Raw genomic sequence first — 22,053 nt, forward strand, 5'->3', positions numbered from 1 at the left:
GTCTGTAGCTTTTTTGTCTGTTATTTATTTAGCTTTGCTGTGGTTCAGTTCACCGTCTGACCCCGCACCCACCCGACATTTTCATTACCCTGATGTGTTAGCAAAGCTAGTGAATAGTTTTCCAGCTGAATCTCGGGGAGAGAGGGACGGAGACAGCAGGGGGCGCTGTCTCCGGGTCGGTGTCGCTGCTTCTCTCCCTCACAACTGGAGCAAACCGCTAGTCTTGTGAACATTTAGTAGATGCATGCTTATCGATCACAACCCGTCATTACTTTACTGGTTATATGATTTAATCCTAGTGATAAAACATTTGACTTCAATAAACATTTCAGAACATTTGTTTCTCCACTCGACTTTTTTGTTAATGTCATAATGTGTTTGTATAATGTATTCTATTGATTGTGTAGTAAATTTATCTGTTGAGCCACTTTATCACTTCTAAAATTAAAAACCCACAAACGGAGGATATTTGATTTTAGCCTCTATGTTTAAAATGTACTACTTTTTAATCACAGACACCAAATAAATATATGTTTTAACATGTATGGAAAATACTTTCAAGTATTATTATTGAATATTATTGTATATAGTCTAAAATGCGATTCAAAATGTAGACAAAATATGAAAAAAATCCAAGAAATGCTTTTTGGTTTCTGGATTTAACACCTTTAAGTGTCACTGGGAATATTGAGCTTTTAAATGTTTTTAATCCAGGCTGCAATCCTGATCTCAATAAGGAAATTGGTTTTGAATAGAAAAATGAAGCAGTAAGAGAGTTTTTATAAATCTTCCTGGACTGTGCAGTTCAGGACAGATTATGTGAATGTTGACACACCGTCCTCCACATACTGTTGTTCGCCGTGGCCTGCAGGTCGGGTCCCACTCTGGGATTGGGCGGAGATTTTGAGGTGTTGCCCTGCAGAGCCGCTCATATGTGGAGGCGGTCAGAGGAGGTCAGCCCCCCCCCGACGAGCTGAGACACAGAGCGGACACAGGTCGCACAGCAGCAGAGCATCTGCAGACATGATGAAGTATTCACTGTGGAGCCTGTTGTTCTGCACCTCTCTGCTGCTCTCTGATGTTCTGGCCACTTATCACCTCAGTGCTGTGGATCCTCAGGTGGTCGCTGCACAGAGCTACGCTCAGACCAGAAACAATGGTCGACCACCGACCAGGACCCTGAATCCAGCAAGTAAGTTTTACTCCGGCCTCTGAAATGACTTTTCCTGTTTCAATTTGTAGTACTAGAGGACGAAATGTAAAATTACCAAGAGAAAAGTGTAAAAATACCAGTGTTGGAAAGTAAGAAGGTACATTTACTCAAGTCTTAGTACTTGTATTTCTGTTTTATTCTATTTCTTCACCACATTTCAGAGAGGGAGTTTGTACTTTTTACTCATTTACTTTGAGATTTTATAAATATTCTTCATTCAAATTTGACTTAAGCAAAGTTTTGTCAGAAATGACCCATAATGCAGAAACATGTCTGTTCTTATTATTATACAGTATATTATAATGTGTGATACATTTATAATATACTGTAAGCACCATTTTAATATGATGTCAAAATAGTTTGGTGGTTTCATTTACAATACATCATAAAGTTCAATATTTCCATCTGAAATGTGGTGAAGTTGAATTATAAAGTGAAGAAGAAGAAGTAATAGAAACGTTTCTCAAAACTACTTGAATAAATGTACTTTCTTATATTTTACATCTGCTCTCCAGTCACATTATACTTATTGAAGTCTCTCATGTAATTATTTGCTTGGGTAAAAATAATGCAAATAGTTTTTTAACGAAATGTTCAGACAGTTAATTCTGGATATTAAAAAGAAAAAAGTAAGATGAGATATTTCATCTTTTATCTACAATATTTTGTACTTTTCTTGAGAACGACGTGCATGAAATCTAAATTCTTGACTGTTGGTTTCCGGAGCTCTGCTCAGTACAAGTGAAACCGTCCATGTGGCTGAACGTTCACTCATGCTTTAACTAATCATATGTGCTTTCACTTACACCGTCCTCCAACCTACTAATGTTCTCTATCACTTTTCCTTTCTGGTGACCCTGTAGTTCACAGAAGTGATTACACGTATAGAGGAGGGTATCACTACCACTACCAGCCACCACGGATCCCTCCACCGGTTGTGTATCATCCTGTTCCTCTCTCTCCACCAGTGACTTACCACAGACCCTCCATCCCCATGCCGCCCTATCACCACAGGTTCTCAGGGCCGGTGGCGCCGCACATGCACCACATATACAAAGGCTTATCTCCACCTGTAGCTTTCCAGCCACACCACAGGGTCAAAGGCCCGTTTCCTTACAAATTTAAAGGTCCGTGCCCCACGAGGTCAGACCCCACGGTACCAGCAACACCGGTGGTACAACTCCCAACTGTGCCAGAGCCAACGGTGCTGCCAACTCTGCCAGCCACCACAGCGGCACCGCTGACAACCACCATGCCGGCGGTGGTGACCACAGTGGAGACCTCCGCTCCTGTGACGCTACCGGTCAGTACCCACAGCGGCCTCATCGCCACCGTCAGTCCTGTGGAGACAGGTAGAATATTACCAGTCAGGTTTGCTTCCCCACACAAATCAATGCTCCTCGATGCATTGATTTGCGTTTCACTTTGACCAGTAGAGCCACTTCAAATAACACGTCATACAATGTATAGGGATTAACAGACATGTTTAGAAACACATGTAATTATCTTCACTCTGAGGCTTGGATGAGAAGATTGAAACCATTTTCATGTCTCTCAGTTAAATTTAACTCAAAATAATTGACTTAGCTTAGCATAAAGTCTAGACACAAGGGGAAACACCTTTTACAGCTAAGTAAAGACGTTTTCAGACATTAACTGAAAAGCAAAGTCTGGAAAATGTCAGGACCCAATTTTTATATGTTTTTGGGTCAGTTAACTTTACCCATGTTGCCTTTAGACAGAGTTCACTGTCCCCCCCCCCCCCCCCCCCCCCCCCCCCCCCCCCCCCCCCCGTTTACAGACTTTATGATAAGCTATTTTAACCGTCTGTTGGGTGTCACTCCATTTTTACTGTGCAGACATGAGAATGGAGATTACATTTTCCTCAAAATTTCTGAAAGAGAGCAAATAAACTGTAAAAATTTCATTTTGAACTGTGTGATACAGTATTTTCATTGTGGGAAACAAAATAAGTAACATGATAATCAGACTAAATGTCTTTTTCCCATCACTTCATTCATTCTCATATATTTTATATCCCATTCATCCATGTTGACGTGTTGACATCAGCTATAAGGAGGCTCCTATGAAACAAATATTTAAAAACTAAAATACATATAGAAGCAGATAGAACTGAAGTGTTATTTTCTTCTGAACGAGCTGAGAGGATCTGATGTTGAACCACAGACATGTAAACAAACTGTATGTAAAAGGCAGGGATCCTAACACTGTCCCCATCTTTCTATGTGTGAAACATCAAACATCCTTTTCATTCATTTCAATGAGAAGCCTTCGATTGTTGAAAGGCTGAAATGATTGATAGTGTATCTCACTGGTGCTATATCATTTCACCTGAACTCCGTTTCTCTGCTGCAGTGATGCACAAGAATGTCTCGTTGTTCCTCGTGTGTTGTGCATCATGCTGAGTCGTCTGTGTTTGGGTATTGACTCTTGTCTCTGTGAAAGTTCAACGAACAATCGTAAATGTGTCTGAGTGATGAACTGGGTTGTGAGTATTAACTGGACTTGTTCCTGCCATGGTTTGGTTGATCACCAGAGACGGACTCCCAGTGCAGGAGCCGCCTCCTGGACCTGGTCTTCATCATCGACAGCTCTCGCAGCGTTCGTCCTGGTGAGTTTGAGAAGGTCAAGATCTTCCTGGCTGACATGGTGGACACTCTGGACGTGGGCCCAGACGCCACCAGAGTGGCTGTGGTCAACTACGCCAGCACCGTCAAGATCGAGTTCCTGCTCAAAGACCACTTCAACAAACCTGACATGAAGAAAGCCATCTCCCGAATCGGGCCCTTGGCGGCAGGGACCATGACCGGCCTCGCCATCAAATCGGCAATGAACGAGGCCTTCACCGAGCAGTCTGGAGCCCGGCCTCGCTCGGGGAACATCTCCAAGGTGGCCATCATTGTGACGGACGGGAGACCTCAAGACCAGGTGGAGGAAGTCTCCGCTTCAGCGCGGGCCTCCGGCATCGAGATCTACGCCGTCGGGGTGGACCGTGCAGACATGCGCTCGCTGCGGCTGATGGCCAGCATCCCTCTGGACGACCACGTGTTCTACGTGGAGACATACGGCGTTATTGAGAAGCTCACCTCCAAGTTCAGGGAGACCCTGTGTGGTAGGACAAAGACGGGCCTGCGAGACCTTTTCCCACCATTAACCCCGGTTCTAGTTCCTGTAAGGGGCATCTACAGTCTTCAGGGGGTTTGTTTCACTTTGTGGATCACTTACAGTGTTTGTGGTGAATTGTAAACTATGTAATCAGCGCATGCTCTCAACCCCCACATGGACTGCAGATGTCGGCACTAGAACCTGCTTGTGGCTGCAGAGATTAAACCTGTGCAAAGTCTTGGGGCCGCACAGCCCTAAACTTTCAGAGCAAAAATCGTACATGGTAATTAATTAGTTATTTGTTTTACAACCAAAGCATCATTATGGATTGCTTTAAATTTTCATATGCGGATACAGTAATAGAACTGATGTACAGGATTCAAGAACTTTAACTATATTGTTTTCATGAAAATATCTGCACATACCCTTTGTTGCATGTGAAATAATTTGAACTACATTGTCATAAAAAGACATTTCCCATATTGGGATATATCTGAGATTTGGATTCTGCTGTAAACTTTTCCCGTGTCACGGTCTGATGTTTGTCTCGTCCCCTTCATCCGTGCTGTAAATGTAACTGTTGTACCTCAGGGTTCTGTGATTTCATGTGTCGTCCCACACACAGTGAACCTAACATCTGACAGAGATGAGGTGAAGTTGCGTGGTCAGGTGGTCAAGTGCAAACACTTTAGAAAAGCTTAGAAATACAATCACACAAAACAATTCTTTATTTTAGTTACATTTGTCATCAGAAATCTCAGAGTAACCTGCTTGCATATGAACCTGGCGCCATCCCTGACTCCCGTCTCGTTCCAGGTCTGGACTCCTGCGCCACGGGACACGAGTGCGAACACGTTTGTGTCAACAGCAACGTCTCCTATTACTGCAAGTGTCGCGCCAGTTACATCCTGAACGCTGACATGAAAACATGTTCCCTGAAACGTAAGAGCTTCCTGTGTGGATTCTGTATATAAACATGGGCGATATGACAGCGCTCTAAAAGTGAAGCCAAATCGCCTTGATCGCCCCCCGGTGGCTGGCTGCAGTATGGGTCGTAAACCCTGCCTCCTCCATGTTAGTGGAGTCCGTGACTGACAGAAGTATAATCCCTGATTCTATTATTCACTGTTTAGAGAACTACAACTTATTTTTTGTTGTGACAGTTGTTTCTGTAAATGAATGATGGTTGATTCCCTTTGGAAAATGTGCGTCTGTGTTCATTTTGGCTTCAGTGTGTTCTTGAACCTCGTCCCAGTAGGAAGTGGGTGTGGGTGGTATCGTATATGTTATTGTCTCTCTCTGCGTGATCTGTTACACCGATGTGAACTACTCCTTTCTCCAGGTGAAGAGGTGAAGGTGGAGGTGGTGGCGGTGGATCCCTGTAAGTGCGAGTCCAGACTGGCCTTCCAGAAGCAGACGCAGGCGGCCATCCAGCAGCTCACAGCCAAGCATATCCTTTCGTGTTGTTTCAGGTGGAAGACGCTTTATTATAAGCAGACTCCGCTGGTGTTATAGGAATGAAATGTAACAGTGTGTCTTGTGTATGTTTAATGGAGCTATATGAACGCCATTCGTCATCCTGCGTTCCCCCTTTACATGTGTTTTCAAATGCGTTTCCTTGACTGACCTCACTGGCGGATGTGTCTGGGAGAATAGAGCGTCTGGAGAACGCGGTGGGCCGTGCATGAAGCTGGACACAGAGGTGGGCATTGACAACTTTAGTATTTTGGGGTGATTGATGGTTTAAAAAAAACCTCCCACCCCCCTCAGTGTCTGACCTCTTGGTGATTTACTTTGTGCGATGGCAGCTAACCGGGTTGTTTCCTGTCAGAGCCACAGATCAGCCCCGACTTCTGCTTCCTGTCGTCCACCATCCCGTAACTACAACAACCACAGGTCGAGTGAAGCTGTGATTCCCAAACCAGGATCCCTCAAGTTTCCCTCGTGTTACTGCTGTCGACTGTCGAGCAACAATATCCACAACTGATCTGGGATTTTTTATCAACTGTATTGAAACTGCAATAAAAGCAACATGTTGTATTTTCTCTTAACACCAGTATGAACATGCTGTGATGCTAAATAACCAAAGAAAATGAATATTATATTTGTTTTTCCTCCTGTACTGTATTATGTAAGGTTTACGTCCTGTTTGTGCATATTGTACATAGAGGTTATTTGTGGAAATGTCTAATTGTGATTAATGTAGTGATTCGATTTTAATAGGAAATTACAGTTTACTCAGAGGCAGAAAAGTTTCTTACATTTATGTATTTTTACACATTTTCTTTATAACAAACATATATGTTGTATGAATGCTATGAGATCTATAAATGTAATAAAATGGACAAATTGGACAATAAAAGAATCAAACAAATTAATTTTTGTCTTTATAGTAATCACTATTATATGTGAAATCACATGTTTGTGTTATGAGATAGTAAAACTTTTATTATATGTTTGCATCTTTCCATGTGAATCTTATCGGCCTGTGAATATTACATTATTTCAGTTTGGGTGGAAATTGATGATATAGAGAGGCACGGAGAAACACAATAAAAGGCAAATGCTTAAAAATGTTGACAATAAACAATATAATAAAAAATATGGCTTTAAGGAATCTAGCTTTAAACTGTACACGGCATTTTAAGTAATATTGCCGTCCTATGTGCTTTTTAAATTTCAATAAATCAACTACCAACTCGAAATACAAATAAATAGATTAAGCATAAACATTTAACTCATAAAAATGATTTTGAATCAATAATTTGAGTTAGGATAAAGTTTGGACCATTTGAGTCTTATAAATACCCAACTGATAAAATAAAAAAAAACCTTATGATATACAACAGTAAAAACCACCTGACAGTGCATCTTTATAAAGATTGGTTTCAGTGACCCTCACTGAAGATCAGGTTTCAACAGGATCTATAAATCATGTGGGAGAATCAGACGTACGTGTCTGTGTGGAGATAAATGAGGCCTTATATCAGCCTCTGTGATATAACTGCAGATTCATGTGACATGTATGTATTTCTGTGTCAATATGGAAAAGTAAATATTCCTGCAGCTTTGACATTTCTATTAACAACCTGCCATAATTCACCCCAACCTCTTAAAAAAACGTGGAACTGTTTCTGGGGTCAGGGGAAAATCACTTTGTGACCTCTGACCCCTTTTCACTCAGAGAAACACATCTCCAGTCAAAAATGAAATACAGCTGGAATAAAATCTGAATTGTAGCAATGACAAAGCTGTTAATTTGATTATTTGTAACACCACCATATGTTGTTGTGCCTGGTTATAACCATCGGGTCTTTTTAAAACCCCTCAGCGATGTCTTTGAAAAACCACAGACAGGCCCTCGTGGTGTTTCCTGTGGAATGCGCTGGAACAGAGCTGACAACAGAGCGTCTCTGTCTGCGACGTCTGAGTGAGGCGGAGAGTCAACACGCCAACGTTTACCTTGAGTCTGGTTTGGATCTTCTCCCTCCTTCCTCTCAGCACACAGCTGTTTTATGTTTGTTTGCTATCTGCTCTGGCTTTCATGGTTACCACACACACACACACACACACACACACACACACACACACACACACACACACACACACACACACACACACACACACACACACACACAGAGGTGAGCCCACCAGTGTTTCAGTGGAAGAAGATGAATGGGACTCGCACACCTTCGAGAAGTGGGAAAGACACATGAAGTCTGGTGCAGCGTGTCCCTGCTGAAGTTACAGAAGATGTGGATGAACTTTAATCCTCAATAATATTTTTTAAAAATGCTTTACGTGCTTTGTTTTATAATTTTTTTTAGTAGGAACATATATTTAAATGCTTTATTCTGTATCCTTACAATCAACAGTCCTACAAATATCTGTAAGCTGAGAAAATGTAATTTGTTTTTTGGCCCAACTGTTCCCTAATGAAACCAATTTTAAATTCACTTGATCCAGATTTGGATCTGCACAAAAATGTCACACACTCATAAATATCAGTTTATGAGTTTCTAAACATGCCTGATATTATTTTTCATCAAGATCCAGGAATTATACTCAAAGAAATAAATGAAAATGTGGAAAACCGTCCTATCTCACAATGGTAAAGAAAGTAAATCCGCCCCCTGATCTCATGCCCGTCTGTCCTGGTTCTGCCAGACTGAAGTGGACTTTGATTCTTTGTGCTAATTCTCTCAGCCAACAGCAACATTTCGAGCCTGAGAGGACGCACCAGCCTCGAGCCACTAATCTTTACTTCATGTGCACATGTTTCCCCCTAAATCCTTTCACAGACAGTTTGAAGGTGTTTATCCGGATTTTAAAAACTGGTGCAGTGCCAGTTCTAAGCCTGCCTGTTTGGAATGGGCTGTTTCTTTGGCCAGTGAAGAGTGAAGTTAGAAATCTTTGCATCCTCCCACCTGGTTTATCTGCAATGAAGATTTTATCGTCATCGTATTATAATTGAATGGATTCTGAAATGTTTTCTACTACTTCTACACACTCTCAGTGTGTGTGTTATTGTGATGTAACGCTCAGTGGTTAACCCACATTTCCACAGGTTGTATGTTATTGCCATTTTCTCACTAGTGTCAACAGCCGTCTTTCCTCTGGGTCAAACTGGTCTCTGTTTGATCCGTTTCAGCTCGTTCACACTGTCTGGAGATAAATGGGGCGCAGAGAGGGGAAGTGCACGGCTCCTGAGTGACCTTCGCTTTCTTAAGGTGTCATTTTTCACCGCAACGTTTTACATCTTCACCCGGGAGATGGTCTGAGAATCTGTCAGCATTTTGCATATGGTGTCGGCCTCATTGTTGAGTATTTACTGCAGAAAGTGTCCACACTGTCCACTGGACTGTGGTGTGACCGATGTTTGAGTCCGTTCCAGTTGTTTGTGTGAACTGGACTTTATCAGGATAATATTACAAATAAATAAACAGTAACTGTATGTAAAGTGTTATGTTTCTGTTATGTACCATGAGTTAATATTCATTGCTCCTTTACTATTTTTTATCATTAACTTCAGTGTATATTCACATGCATTCACTGCCTTGTTTTAATGAGATTCTATATCTAGTCTGCCACCTGCTGTTAAGAGATTATACTTAACTTCAGTAAATAGATGGATACGTAGGATGATAATTAACACGGCTTAATCGAGACATCATTTCAATTAATATTAACATTATATTTATTCAGTTTAGATAATACTGTTCAGAACAATTCGCTCTGATGGAATTTTTGTGTTATCAGTCATAAAAAAATAAGAAGTATAGGCTTTATTAATAACAACATTAAATATACGCACCTCTTCAGATCTGCTTTCAATGTTTAATGATGTTGTGTTTTTATAATGTTACATTTTGTGTCTCCTTCAAATTCTAACACAAATTAAACAAAATCAACTTAAAATCAGAAAGCAGTTTAAAAATCTCCTTTTTATAGTAGAATAAAAAGGTAAAACAATTAAAAGAAGTAAAATAAACAAAAAAGACGAATCTGTGTTGTGACAATTTTAGCTAATAAGTTAATAAGTTAATAAGTTGAAAGACACAAATAATACAAATAAAATAGAAGCAATAAAATAAAAATAGAATAAAATATAAGGACGTAAACTAGTGTGGGAGCTTTAAATCCAGTTTTCAAACTGGTTTCAAGGTTGCGTCTAAGTCCCGCCTACCCTTGACGCTCTGCACGGCGATTGGGCGCTCTGTTCCGTGACGTCACGTCAGTGTATGCGGAAACCCGACATAAGAAAACCCAGAAACCTGCAGATGGAAGAAAACATCCCAGTGAAGCTGGAACATGGAAACTCTGAGTTCCACCAGAAGAACTTCACACAGGCAGAGCAGCTGTACTCTCAGTTCATCACTTCCTGTTTGCTCTCCAGGTACTTCCCTCTGCAGGGCGGTGGAGTTAGCTCACGGCTAACGACTGGTTAGCTAGCGTCAACCCAGTGTGTCCTCTTCTTCGCTGTTATTATAGAATTAGCTCTTCTTCTTCTCTTGGTTGACAGGGAACAGCTTAACGTGCATACCGCCACCTGCTGTAAAACAGTGTGTAACAACATGTCATTCAACAAATTTCCTCAAATTCTCTCTTTCAGTCTTTTGTCTTTTAAATAAGTTCATCGCACTTTGTAAGCTTTGTCTTTCTGCTTCATACAGATAGATAGATATATGGATAGATAGATAGATATGTGGATACATAAATAGATAGATCGATAGATGGTTTGATCATTCTGTTCCTTTCTATGAAGTTCTTGGTTGTGACTGAGTTTTGTATTTTATAATTACTCAAAGTCAACTCTATGGGTCCATTCTGCCACATGTTCAGGACATAGATGGGTAGAAATGCTGTCTCTCTCTGATCCCCGGTGTAAACATATAATAAAGATGATTGAAATAAACTTGAAACATAAAATTGAATTGCAACGTGTCGTCTTTTCACAGGAAATGTGATGCTGCCAGTTTGGCCAGAGCTTATAACAACCGCGGACAGATAAAGTACCTCCGGGTGGATTTCCATGAAGCGGTGGAGGATTACACTTCTGCTATTCAGGCTGACAGTCACTTTGAAGTACCTTTCTACAACAGAGGACTGATCAGATACAGACTGGGTGAGAACACGCACTTTAGAACGAGAATACACTGTAAGTTTAACGTAAATCTATTATCATCAGCAAGTCTGACAGAAAAGGGCTTTCGGAATAAACGTCTTAATTTATCTAACAGTAATAAACTCAATTTATACAGCGGTTTTCAGAACCCGGTTACAAAGTGCTTTACAATAAGAAGGACAACAAATAAAATGCCCAGTTAAATAATTAAAGTAATTTAAAATGAAAGTGAAATTAACATTTATTCAAAGATGAACCTATAGTAAATTTAATCACAGTTGTTTGGCCAAATAAACTGCAGCTACAGGCAGGTGACAAATTTAAAGAAAAACAAATCAGGGTCCTGTCATATGTTGTGATTCAAGGCCTGTGTCTGACACCTGTTTTTAAGGTTTAGTTCATAACACGTGAGAGTCACCTGTGCACAGACAAAAGGATGATGTGTAATAAAGATTTAAAACAACTAAGCCACATCTGCAACTTCATCTAAGTGGTCAGCGACTGTTTCTTAGCATTTGCTGCTGTTCACATGCTCAGTCAGCTGCCTTGAAATATGATAGTCATCAAATTTCGTTTTAAAGGAAAGAAAACACATCCTTTATTTATTTTTTTAACCACACTATGATCACAAGGTGGAACATGGTGTGTTCTTCCAGAGGACACTAGATGGAGTCGTGCCTTCACTAACCCAGATGCCTGCAAACCCTGGAGCAGATTCTGCTGAAATCAAAAAACTGCTGAATCTTATCAAACCAGTCGGCCAGTGCTTCACACATCACCAACTTATACCCAATCTGTATTTATTTATTTGTTTTATTGTGTCTCAGGTTTCTTCGACGACGCCGTGAGTGACTTCCAGCAGGCGTTGAAGCTCAACCCAGAGTTTGAAGATGCCAAAGTGAGTCTGCAGCAGACGCTTCTGGACCGGCAGGAGAAGACAAACAGAGGATACTGACACTCTCATAAACTACAGACAGCGAGTTTTATATGACCCGAAGTCTGGTGCTCAAACAAAAGATACCGTCATTGTCATTGTTGTCATTGTTTGTTTTATTTATTTTGTCTGAAGTTTTCCTTGTTGGATCTGAAGATGTTTTATCATGTGTCACACAAACATTGTAGCTGGAAATCAGACGAAGGCTACAAAGCATAACCTCCTTTGCTGTCTGTGCACATGACAGGAGGAAGTAGACACTGGATCAGGCGCGACGCTAATATGGATTTTTATTAAGCAGAGCATTTTTGATTCCTTTCCTGCGCAAACTCCAGCCTCATTCAGTGGGAAAAACAATATAATGGCCTCATAAATGAAAGTATATCATCTGTGAATGGAGAGTGCAGACGAATCGACCGAGGTGCAGCAGGCAAAACAACAGACGGGGGTTTTACTGTCAGTAATAAACGTTTGTTCCCCACCTTGAAGTCACTGGGAGGATGTTTGTGACCATAAGCAAACAATAGTCAAATGTTAGTACCAAGTAATAATGAGGAGTCTCAAAGGAAGACAAGTGTTTATGTTGGTGCATGATTTTAAAGAAATCTTTTAATCCGTTACGCTTTGTACAATCTTTTAACCCTGCATTTTTTTTAAATAATCAAATATATAAATATCTGTGGTAAATAATTATTTATATATCTGAAGAACTAGCTAAGTGAGTAAAATAATACATTAATCTATGAACTAAAAGAAAACTTATTGGAAACTATTTTCGATAATGTATAGATCATTCAGGTCTTGTTTTTCAAGCTAAAACTAAAAATTTGCTCATTCGTAATTCTGATGTGAATATTAAGTTGTTTTTCAGATCTAGACTTTTGTGACGAAAATTATATATATATATATATATTTCTGATGTCAAACACATGTTAGTTTGAACATAATCAGTGAACAATAAATTATTTTTCCTGCACACAGCTGATGAATGATGATTTTCTTTTGTTTTCAAAGATTCATATATCAAACCCCTCTGAGTGTGTGTTGGAGTGTGTGTGTGTGTGTGAGAGGCAGGTGTGTGTGTGTGAGGCAGGTGTGTGTGTGTGTGTGTGTGTGTGAGGCAGGCAGGTGTGAATCACTGATGCGTCTCACCTGTGCGTCCTGATCAAGTGCTGTATAAAACCCCTGGTGGCGTCTGGGTAAGGCAGTCAGCCACTCACACAGAGCTGGTTTGTAGATTGTAGTTTGCTGGGCTTTCAGTGCCACGCTCTGAAAGTGGTTTGATTCCTGTGATTTTTTTGTCTTTGTACGAAACAACATGAGGAGGACTGAGCACATGTAAGTATTGTTTGATCTGTTGGTAACAACTTTCAGCCTTTGTTTCACTTGTGTCTGACTGATGACCTCTTTGTTAAAGTTTGTTATGGAACTTCATGATGGCTGCCGTTGTCACCTTGACTCCGCCGACTCTGAAGAGCAATTCACAGTCAGGTAGGAATAACTCACGTCAACTGACTTTATTTGACCTCACATCAGTTTACATGCTCTGCTGAGCTGACTTCTCTTCACCTCTCCACACAGGCAGCGGTTTAAGGTCCGACTGTGCAGGCAATCTGATGAGACTCTCCCTGGACACGGCTCTGGCTGTGGGGAACCAGCTTGAGGTGGAAGCCATCAGTGAGTATGAACCCTTGCGAACCATGAGCAGATTAGTTCGTCACTTAGACGTGACCCTTGTCGTGTTTGCCTCTGCCCTCCAGATGGCACCCAGCTTGTAGCGTTGACGCCCAGCCTGGCTGCTCAGTGTGGATACAGCATGGAGTCTGACCCATGGGGCAACACCAGAATCTACACGTCTCTGATGGGCTGCTATGTGGACAATAAAGTATGTTGAGCTGTTATTTTCATGTTAATGTCCAGAGTCTTCCAATGGGAAGGATTTAAATTTATCAGAGTAGACTCTACAAACCAAACCTGCAATTGGTCTTTTCATTACTTGATTTAAATAAATAAAAAAAATGGCCAACTCCAGTATACATTGTTGTAGGATACAAGTTAAATGTCCCTTTTTACTTTGAAGGGGACAAACTTAAAGCTGTTTGTGCTGCATCTGAATATTTATCAAATGTGTAAAGTTTCATGTCTAATTTCTTTACATGACAAAAGTGGCAAATCTATAACTTATGAGCTGAATTTTTAAATGTGAAAATGTGTTTTCCCTTGATTTTTAGGCTTTAAACAATTAGTCAACTGCTGCCAAACATTTTACAGATGTTGATTAATGACATGCATCCTTTCTTGTTTGTGCCTTTTTTTTCTTTAAATTATAGAATGATGAAACATTTAATGTCGGCTTGAGACTCCGTATGTACAGCCATGAGAATCCTTCCGATGGTGTCAGTCGTGATGTGACTAAGACGTGCAGCTACACTCGCTGGGCCTCCAGAGAGATTCTCTGCGACAGGAACTACATGGAAGTATGTCGCCTTATATCGTGGTTTTAAAGGACCAGTTAATGAAATGGCTTTTTCTCCACTACCGCACTTAGTGGCTGGGTCCAGTTTCCACCAAATGATTGCAATGTAATGTCTCCGACAGTGAACTGTACAAATGTTACTGGGAGTTTAAATCTGGCTTTTTCTTTAGGTATCACACCACATGGCTAAACCTGCTGAGGCTAAGGGACAAGCTAAAGCTGAAACCCAGATCAACGCCACTCCTGCTGTATGTTTTCAACAATTCTGTCGCCACACACTTTCTCTACCTGCACCATTTGGTGTCCCCAAACAAGTTGTTGAATCGTTTTATCCCCTCCAGGAATCAGATGGAGAACAAGGTATTTGGAAAATCACATTTTTCACTCCTGACCCGGTTCCGATGGTGCTGAAGGAGGCCATCCAGGCTGGCTACACTGCCATGACCACCACCAACCGCCTGGTTATGCGAAGCCCTTACGATACAGCAGAGACTTACTTTGAGGAGGTAAGTGACGCACCTGCTTGTGCACCATATCTTCCTGCTCTTGAATGACAGTCAACACCATTTGTAGGTGGCTGGAGTCCCAATGGTGGTTTTAAAAGTGAGCGCTTACTACAAGGCACAGGACGGTTTGCGCACGGTGAACTTGGCAGCTGCTTGTCCCACAGGTGAGTCTCGAGAAATCTGGGCAGCATAGATTGGGTTTTAGAGAGTGGTTTAGTCAACGATTTGTTTCTTCAACAGGCGGCCTCCTCTTCACCAATGAGGTGATCTCTTGGTACGTACCTCGTCGTGTGACGCCCCTGGTAGACGCCAACTTTAAAATCCTAGAAATCTTCATGGGCATCAACGGACTGAGGCTGGATAAATCTCAGATGGCTGCACGAGGGTACACACTATCTGCCACCGACTTTCACATCATCGTCGAGATCCCCGTGGGATCGCCTGATGGTTACTACAAGGTTGGGAAGTGTATAAATTTACAATGCAAGGCTCTGGTCACTGGTCCATTTTCATGATTTATTAAAGCTACCATGAATAATTGCAGAGCCATGCCCCAGATTACCAGTACCACATCACCTATAGTGTGGAGCCCATGCTGGAGGTACTGTGGAGGGCAGAGGACACCCAAGATGATACCAGATACAAGATTTTGTTCCCCATCACCACCCCTCTGATGCCCAGACTTCCACACCTCAAAGATGGTGAGTCCCACTTCTCTTGTTGAGGCTATTGGAACTTGTAGCAAAGCTAAACCTGTCCCCCTCTGTTCCTCAGACACTGTTCCACAAGACAGGATGTTCACTCTGTACTTGGGAACCTTTCTTCATGATGTGGAGCTCAGGAACATCACATTCTCCACTGGAGTTCTCACTGTAGAGGAAAGTACAGCCAGAGGCTTTTCAGTGCAGGAGCACAGCTTCTCCAATGGATCAAAGAGCTTCTTTCTGCAAGTGCCTTTTGATGCTGATGTCGTCCTGAAACATGTATGCAACATTATAATCCCATTCAGATGAACACAATACTGTTATTTGTTTGGATGCATTCTGTAGCTGATCTTCTTAAAATTCTGCAGAATCCTGAACCCTTGGTTACGTCCTACTTTCTCCCTTTGGTCTTTGGATTTCTAACTCTGCCGGAAGAAACTCCCTTTGCCCACTTGGTGGATTTGCAGGCATCTCTGCAAGACGTTGGTGAGACTATCTTGATATTTGTCACTTGATGTCATGACTTTCAATAATGGCCCATGAAATGAAACATGGGAGAAACCCTATTTGTTGCATTTTTCTCCTTCAGTGCTTCCCACACTCTCTGGTTCCTGTGACCAGAATGCTTTTTACATCAGTGTGAAATACGGAAGTCAAGGCCCCAGTTTCCAGACCCTAGTTGGGTCCCGGCTGCTAACCCCTGAGCTGATGGAGACTTACAACTTTGCAGAAAACGACACACACTTCAGCCTTGTGATGCCAAATAGAGCCAAGGACACAGTATTTGAGGTAAGTTGCGTATGATGACTTTGAAACTGACTCTAACCTATTTGCATTGGGTACATTAACTTTCTGTCTTGCAGCTGGTTACCTCTGACTCACTCAGAGCCAGACTTGACATTGTCTTGTGGAACTCCATCAACAACTGGATGCTTGCTGATCTCTACCTGTCCTGCAGTTTCCCCTTCAGGACGACTAGTAAGACAACACGTCTAGAATTTCTGCTGGTTGAATATGAAACATCTTATTGACAAATTGTGTTCTCCCTAAAGAGTGCCAGCCAAACGGCACAATGACCTCCCTGGCTTTGAAGGTGGAGTCTGTGCCCAACATGGACCCGAGCATGCTGACTCTGAAGGACCAGTCCTGCAAACCAGTTTATAGCAACGATCGCCTTGCTCTGTTTTCGTTCGAAGTCGATTCCTGTGGAACCACTAGAATGGTAAGTTACTGCCAACTTCATTTATAGAGATTGAAAGCGCCTTTGGCAAAATTTTAATCCTCCCTGTCTTTAGTTTTTTGACAATTACATGCTGTATGAAAATGAGATCGGCCTTTACCACAACAACAAAGGAGCTGCCTACACGTCACCAGTTGATCCAGATTACAGGTAACAAGTCTTAACCTGAATAATAGCTTTTTGAGATTTTTTTTTTTTAATTTCTCATTGTTCTAACATGTTCTCCTTTTTTAGGCATAGGATTTTCTGCTACTATATGGTGAATGACACTCAGACTCTTGCCTTCAACTCTGAACCAATGAACAAACAACCTGCAGCAGAGATCGGATCAGGACAACTGATGGTGCAGATGAGGCTCGCTGAAGGTATGTGGGAAACTTCTCAGAATGGTCAACTCTTGTCCTGTTGGTGCAAACATTGTCTGTCCACTTTATTTTGTGCGTCTCTTCTCCAGATTCATCGTACGACTCGTTCTACCAAGCGGAAGATTATCCAGTAGTGAAATACCTGAGACAGCATTTGTATTTTGAGGTGGAGCTGATGCACTCTGCAGATGCGCAGCTGGAGCTCATCCTGGAGAACTGTTGGGCCACTCTTCATGAAGACAGGACATCTCTGCCCAGCTGGGACATTATTGTGGACAGGTAATGAAGCATAATCTTTTACAAAACCAGAGTAACGACTATATTAAAAGAGGTTAGAAGTTGCTTTGCTTGACTTAAGGATTCAGAAGTTTGAATCAAAGCCTCAATTGTTTTTGCAAGATATGTTTTAAAATTGCTCCACAACAAACTGTTTGTTTCCCATCTCTTCACCAGCTGTGAGAACCGCAACGACAGCTACGTGACCGTCTTCCACCCAGTTACGATGGACACCAGAGTTGCCATCCCGTCCCACGTCAAACGCTTCTCTATGCAGATGTTCACCTTCACTGAAGACAAAGAGGTTCTGAAAGACGAGGTAATTTAAAAACATGAGTTACTCTCCTCCGGGCCGCAGGATGTGAAACGGATGAATCTTAACCCCTCTGTGCCAAATCTGCCCCTGTCCCACAGATCTACGTCCACTGTGACGCGGTGGTCTGTCACGCAAACGGCGACGCAGATGACTCCTGCAGGGGCCAGTGTGTGAATCCTACAGGCATGAAGCCCTACAGCCAACAAGGGGTTAAAAGAGGTGAGGCTGCACAAACTCTAATGAATATAAATCATCACCTTGAGTCGTACTGAATCTTGTCTTTTTGCTTCTTTCCAGCGCAAAGAAGCACTAACTCCAGCAACCAAAGGCAGATCTCTTCTGGACCAATCCTGTCATCTACTCAGTCAAACCTTTGAATAAAAAAAAAAATTCTTAAAATGATAACCTAGTTTGTTGTTCTTTGCCTAAAGCTTTGAATGGTTCCCCAGTGTACAGCCAGTAATTGACTTCTGGCAAACTGGAAGTTACCCTTGTTTTGGAGAGTTGTTGCAGAGTGACCAGATGAACAATAGGACTTTTTGTTATCTGCAGACTAAATGCATTGGCGCTGCAGTCAGAAGACCCCCCCCCCCCACAGAGGATTAATGTGTTAGATTCCCTGCAGTGACTCAGTTAGGTTTTTTTTATATATAAAACTTGCATCTGTTGCCTCTGACAAGGTTTGTTTTCACCAGTCTATTGTTTGGTTTGTTATCTTGCCAACAAAACTGACAAATAATAGGAAAGAACCCATTCAATTTTGGGGTAAATCATGAATTTCTTTTTCACTGACTGTGTCCAACATTTTCTGATTTGCAATTTGGTGCAGCTTGATTGAATTTGAGGGGACAGTTGGGCCTTGGTGGAGGCTTACACTCTTTTAATGTATTTGAGCAGCTGCCTGGAAATGTTTCCAGAAATTATAAAATGTAGAGCCACTGAATTTATTGAGCACTTTACTAGTTGAGTGACATTAATTGATTCATGCAGCACTTTTCTATTGCACATAATTCTCACACAGCTGAAAGTCAGGGGCAATGTAGGGTTCAGTCTTTCCCAAGGACACTTGCACTGGAGGGGTCAGGAATCTGATCAGTCAACCCGCTCTACCCCCTGAGCCACAGCCCCACACACATTACATTTAGCTGATGCTTTTATCCAAAGCGACTTACAATAAGTGCATTCAACCATGAGGGTACAAACTCGGAACAAGAATCAAGAAAGTACAATTTCTTCAAAAAAGCCAAACTACAAAGTGCTATATTTAAGTGCTACTAAATTGTTAGTTTAAAATTGTATTCAAGCTATAGTCGGAAGAGGTGTGTTTTTAGTTTGCGGCGGAAGATGTGTAAATTTTCTGCTCTCCGGATGTCCATGGGGAGCTCATTCCACCATTTAGGGACAGCCAGGACAGCAAACAGTTGTGATTTTGATGAGTGTTTAGCTCGCAGTGAGGGAGCAACAAGCCGATTGGCAGAAGCAGAGCGGAGTGAACGGGCTGGGGTGTAACGTTTGACCATGTCCTGGATGTAGACTGGACCCGATCTGTTCGCAGCACGGTACGCAAGTACTAATGTTTTGAAACGGATGCGGGCAGCCACTGGTAACCAGTGAAGGGAGCAGGGGAGCGGAGTAGTGTGAGTGAATTTAGGTTAAAGACCAGTCGAGCTGCTGCATTCTTAAAAACACACGTTTTTAAAGCCTTAAAAGTAAATTCAGCCCACCCACCCACTTCAATAATTTCATACTAACTGGACAAGTACAAATGAGGTTTCTATAATAGTATAAATGCATAAAGATGCAAACATGGTATCCATCTTCCACTCACTTCACCAAGAGCTCATCTGATTTGTGGCCCTTGATTTTATCCCATGTCTTGTAGCCATTGTAGAGGAATCTCATGAATGAACCAAACTTTATCAAGTTGGATGACATTGTTCCCAAAAGTGAAGCCAAACCATCTTGATCACCACCTGGTGGCTGTATGCAGTGTAGGTCATAAACCCTGCCTCCATGTTGGTAGATGGATCAAAATAAGTTGGATAAGTTCACAAAAACATTTTTCAAGTCATTTTGGGTCATTTGTCCAGTAAGTTTGGTTTTAATCAGTTAGTTACGGTGGCCCTGAGCGCTCAACGCACTGCAACTTAAGAAAACACATGCAAGTGGACAAAACACAAGCAAAGTAAGAAAACATCAATTTCACAACACATTACAGAAACGCGCTGCAAATACAGAAAACGACATCGGAAGTGTTTCCAGAGGATTCCTAAAAGTGATGGATACGTCCTCTGTTGCTGCTGCAGTTTGGAGTTGTTAAAGTTGGTGTCCGTCAGTGATCTTGGAAAATTTGCTAAACTTTAAAAGTTTTTGGTTTATTTGAATAAATAAACTATTACTGCAGATGTATCCTGTTAACCCTCTGAGACCCAGTGTTGTGCATGAACGCGTTCATTGAACACGTTCATTTTTATGAGAACGATGAACTGAACGCAAGTTAATGACAAATAATGAATTTGAACGGTGAACACGTTCATATTATGAGGTCTAGCTAAAACGTTACGGAATGTTTTCCTTCTGAGGAGAGACGCTGTCTAAATCGAATGCTTGCACCATGTCGTTGCTCAGTGCCCGTAAAATTTCCGCGATGTAGCCTAACCTAAACCAACTAACTCGACTTCGCACTACGTTACCCATGATTCATCGCACACACATGTAGTCCAAACAAGCAACGTATTCCAAGACAACAGCTCTCGGTCTCATATAAAAATGGCAAGTGAAAGCAGAGACGCAGACTCAGCGACTACATCCGATGCACCTTATTTGCGGGATTTCTACACACTGTCTGATAAAGATTCCGACAGTAAAAATCTCACCTTTCTGTGCAAATTGTGTCGTCCTGCGCTGAAAACGCAAGTCCGGACGTCAGCCTCATCCGCATCTAATTTAAAACAGCATGTGGAGCTGAAGCATCCAGCTAGCCTAAAAAGTTATCTCCAAGTAATTGAAAGTCAAAAAAAGACCAAGACCCCCTGCCAACAGCCCCAAATGACCCAAACCACATTGTCTGCAGCCTTCAAGGGTATGATTTCCCAGCAACAGGTAGACAAACTTGTAATTGACTACATTGGAGATTTACAGCCTCTGAGTAAAGTGGAAAAGCCCTCCTTCATCAGACTAGTGAATGGTTTGCAACCAGGCAGACAAACCCCCCAAAAAACTGTCCTGTCCACACATGATTTGTTGTGCCTTTTGTTTGCAGGGTATGAATAAATAAACAGGCAAAATTAGCAATAATTAAAACAAATAAAAAACATTTTTTAGGAATTGATACATATGAAGTACAGTTTAAGGCAAGGGGTAGTGATGGATAAAGTTCTTTAAAAAACAAGTTAAGTCTTTCATTCTCACTTTCCACCTTAAAACTATGAAATGAACTGAACTAGTTCAGAATTTAAATGGTGAACTATGAACGTGAACTATTCATGTTTACTTGTATGAACTGAACTTTGAAATTGTTCATGAGGTGTGAACTTGCACAACACTGCTGAGACCCACTGGGTTTTATACGATCTCAAATATGTCGTCTTTAGAGCATCATGACTCAACGATCTGAGCTAGAGACATGCTGTTTTTTCCTGTTAAACTGAATAAACAGCACAAACAAGCAAGCCCCTGTTTGATGCAATGTATTGTCCATATTGTGCAGGGATAGGAAACCTTTACTATCAAAAGAGCAATTTTGCCCCCTCTTCTGATCTCACTGTGAGGCTCTCCGAGCTAGTGAGCGGGGGCGGAGCCCCGGGGCCAGTGTGTGTGTGCGCTATTTGGGAGCGCACACACGCTCCTGGTATTTCATGGCCTGATACAATGATTTAAAAAAATGAATGTGACGTTCACGCTAATCATGAAAACTGATTTGTTAAGTTCACCGTTTGCGAAAAATATGCACAACACTGTACAGCCACTGCAGAGGGGCTGAAGAGCCGTGGGTTGCCGACCCCTGTGTGGAACCGTATTTGTTTGATGTATTGGACGTTTGTGTCTCCTGTGGCAGACGTGTCCATCACTTTTAGCTGTCCTCTGGAAACACTTCCGTTGTCGTTGTCTGTATTTGCTGCACGTTTCTGTAATGTGTTGTGAAATTGAGGTTCTCTTACTTTGCTTGTGTTTTGTCCACTTGCATGTGTTTTCTTAAGTTGCAGTGTGTTGAGCTCTCAGGGCCACCGTAGTTAGTTGCTATAAAAACCATCTTTGACATGAGCCTTTGTT

At 41.7% G+C, this 22,053-nt stretch overlaps 3 protein-coding genes across 4 annotated transcripts; all 3 read left to right on the top strand.

The window, feature by feature from the left end:
* The first annotated feature begins 979 nt into the window (after window positions 1-979).
* Window positions 980-6,704, top strand: matn3a (matrilin 3a). Of its 2 annotated transcripts, none has more exons than XM_034579221.1 (6): window positions 980-1,192; window positions 3,771-4,346; window positions 5,156-5,281; window positions 5,688-5,789; window positions 5,972-6,041; window positions 6,148-6,704. In XM_034579221.1, exons 1-5 carry the CDS (start codon window positions 1,024-1,026, stop codon window positions 6,025-6,027), a joined length of 1,029 nt encoding a protein of 342 aa, XP_034435112.1. In that variant the 5' UTR covers window positions 980-1,023; the 3' UTR covers window positions 6,028-6,041; window positions 6,148-6,704. The 2 variants fall into 2 exon arrangements, with proteins under 2 accessions (XP_034435112.1, XP_034435111.1); XM_034579220.1 differs by having other exon boundaries at window positions 6,171-6,704.
* Window positions 6,705-10,060: 3,356 nt separating this feature from the next.
* Window positions 10,061-12,548, top strand: ttc32 (tetratricopeptide repeat domain 32). The gene is made up of 3 exons (XM_034579223.1): window positions 10,061-10,235; window positions 10,798-10,964; window positions 11,792-12,548. The coding sequence occupies exons 1-3, from the start codon at window positions 10,081-10,083 to the stop codon at window positions 11,917-11,919; spliced, it is 450 nt and encodes a 149-aa protein (XP_034435114.1). The 5' UTR covers window positions 10,061-10,080; the 3' UTR covers window positions 11,920-12,548.
* A 557-nt stretch (window positions 12,549-13,105) lies between these two features.
* Window positions 13,106-18,183, top strand: zpax1 (zona pellucida protein AX 1). The gene is made up of 21 exons (XM_034579219.1): window positions 13,106-13,236; window positions 13,316-13,389; window positions 13,480-13,575; window positions 13,659-13,783; window positions 14,229-14,375; window positions 14,545-14,622; window positions 14,716-14,880; window positions 14,948-15,044; window positions 15,121-15,338; window positions 15,425-15,581; window positions 15,655-15,863; window positions 15,953-16,070; window positions 16,174-16,373; window positions 16,448-16,562; window positions 16,637-16,806; window positions 16,880-16,974; window positions 17,059-17,189; window positions 17,279-17,468; window positions 17,643-17,784; window positions 17,880-18,000; window positions 18,079-18,183. Exons 1-21 carry the CDS (start codon window positions 13,217-13,219, stop codon window positions 18,156-18,158), a joined length of 2,748 nt encoding a protein of 915 aa, XP_034435110.1. The 5' UTR covers window positions 13,106-13,216; the 3' UTR covers window positions 18,159-18,183.
* The last annotated feature ends 3,870 nt before the right edge of the window (window positions 18,184-22,053 follow it).

The sequence above is a fragment of the Hippoglossus hippoglossus genome, chromosome 24 (assembly GCF_009819705.1).
Source record: "Hippoglossus hippoglossus isolate fHipHip1 chromosome 24, fHipHip1.pri, whole genome shotgun sequence".
NCBI lineage: Eukaryota > Metazoa > Chordata > Actinopteri > Pleuronectiformes > Pleuronectidae > Hippoglossus > Hippoglossus hippoglossus.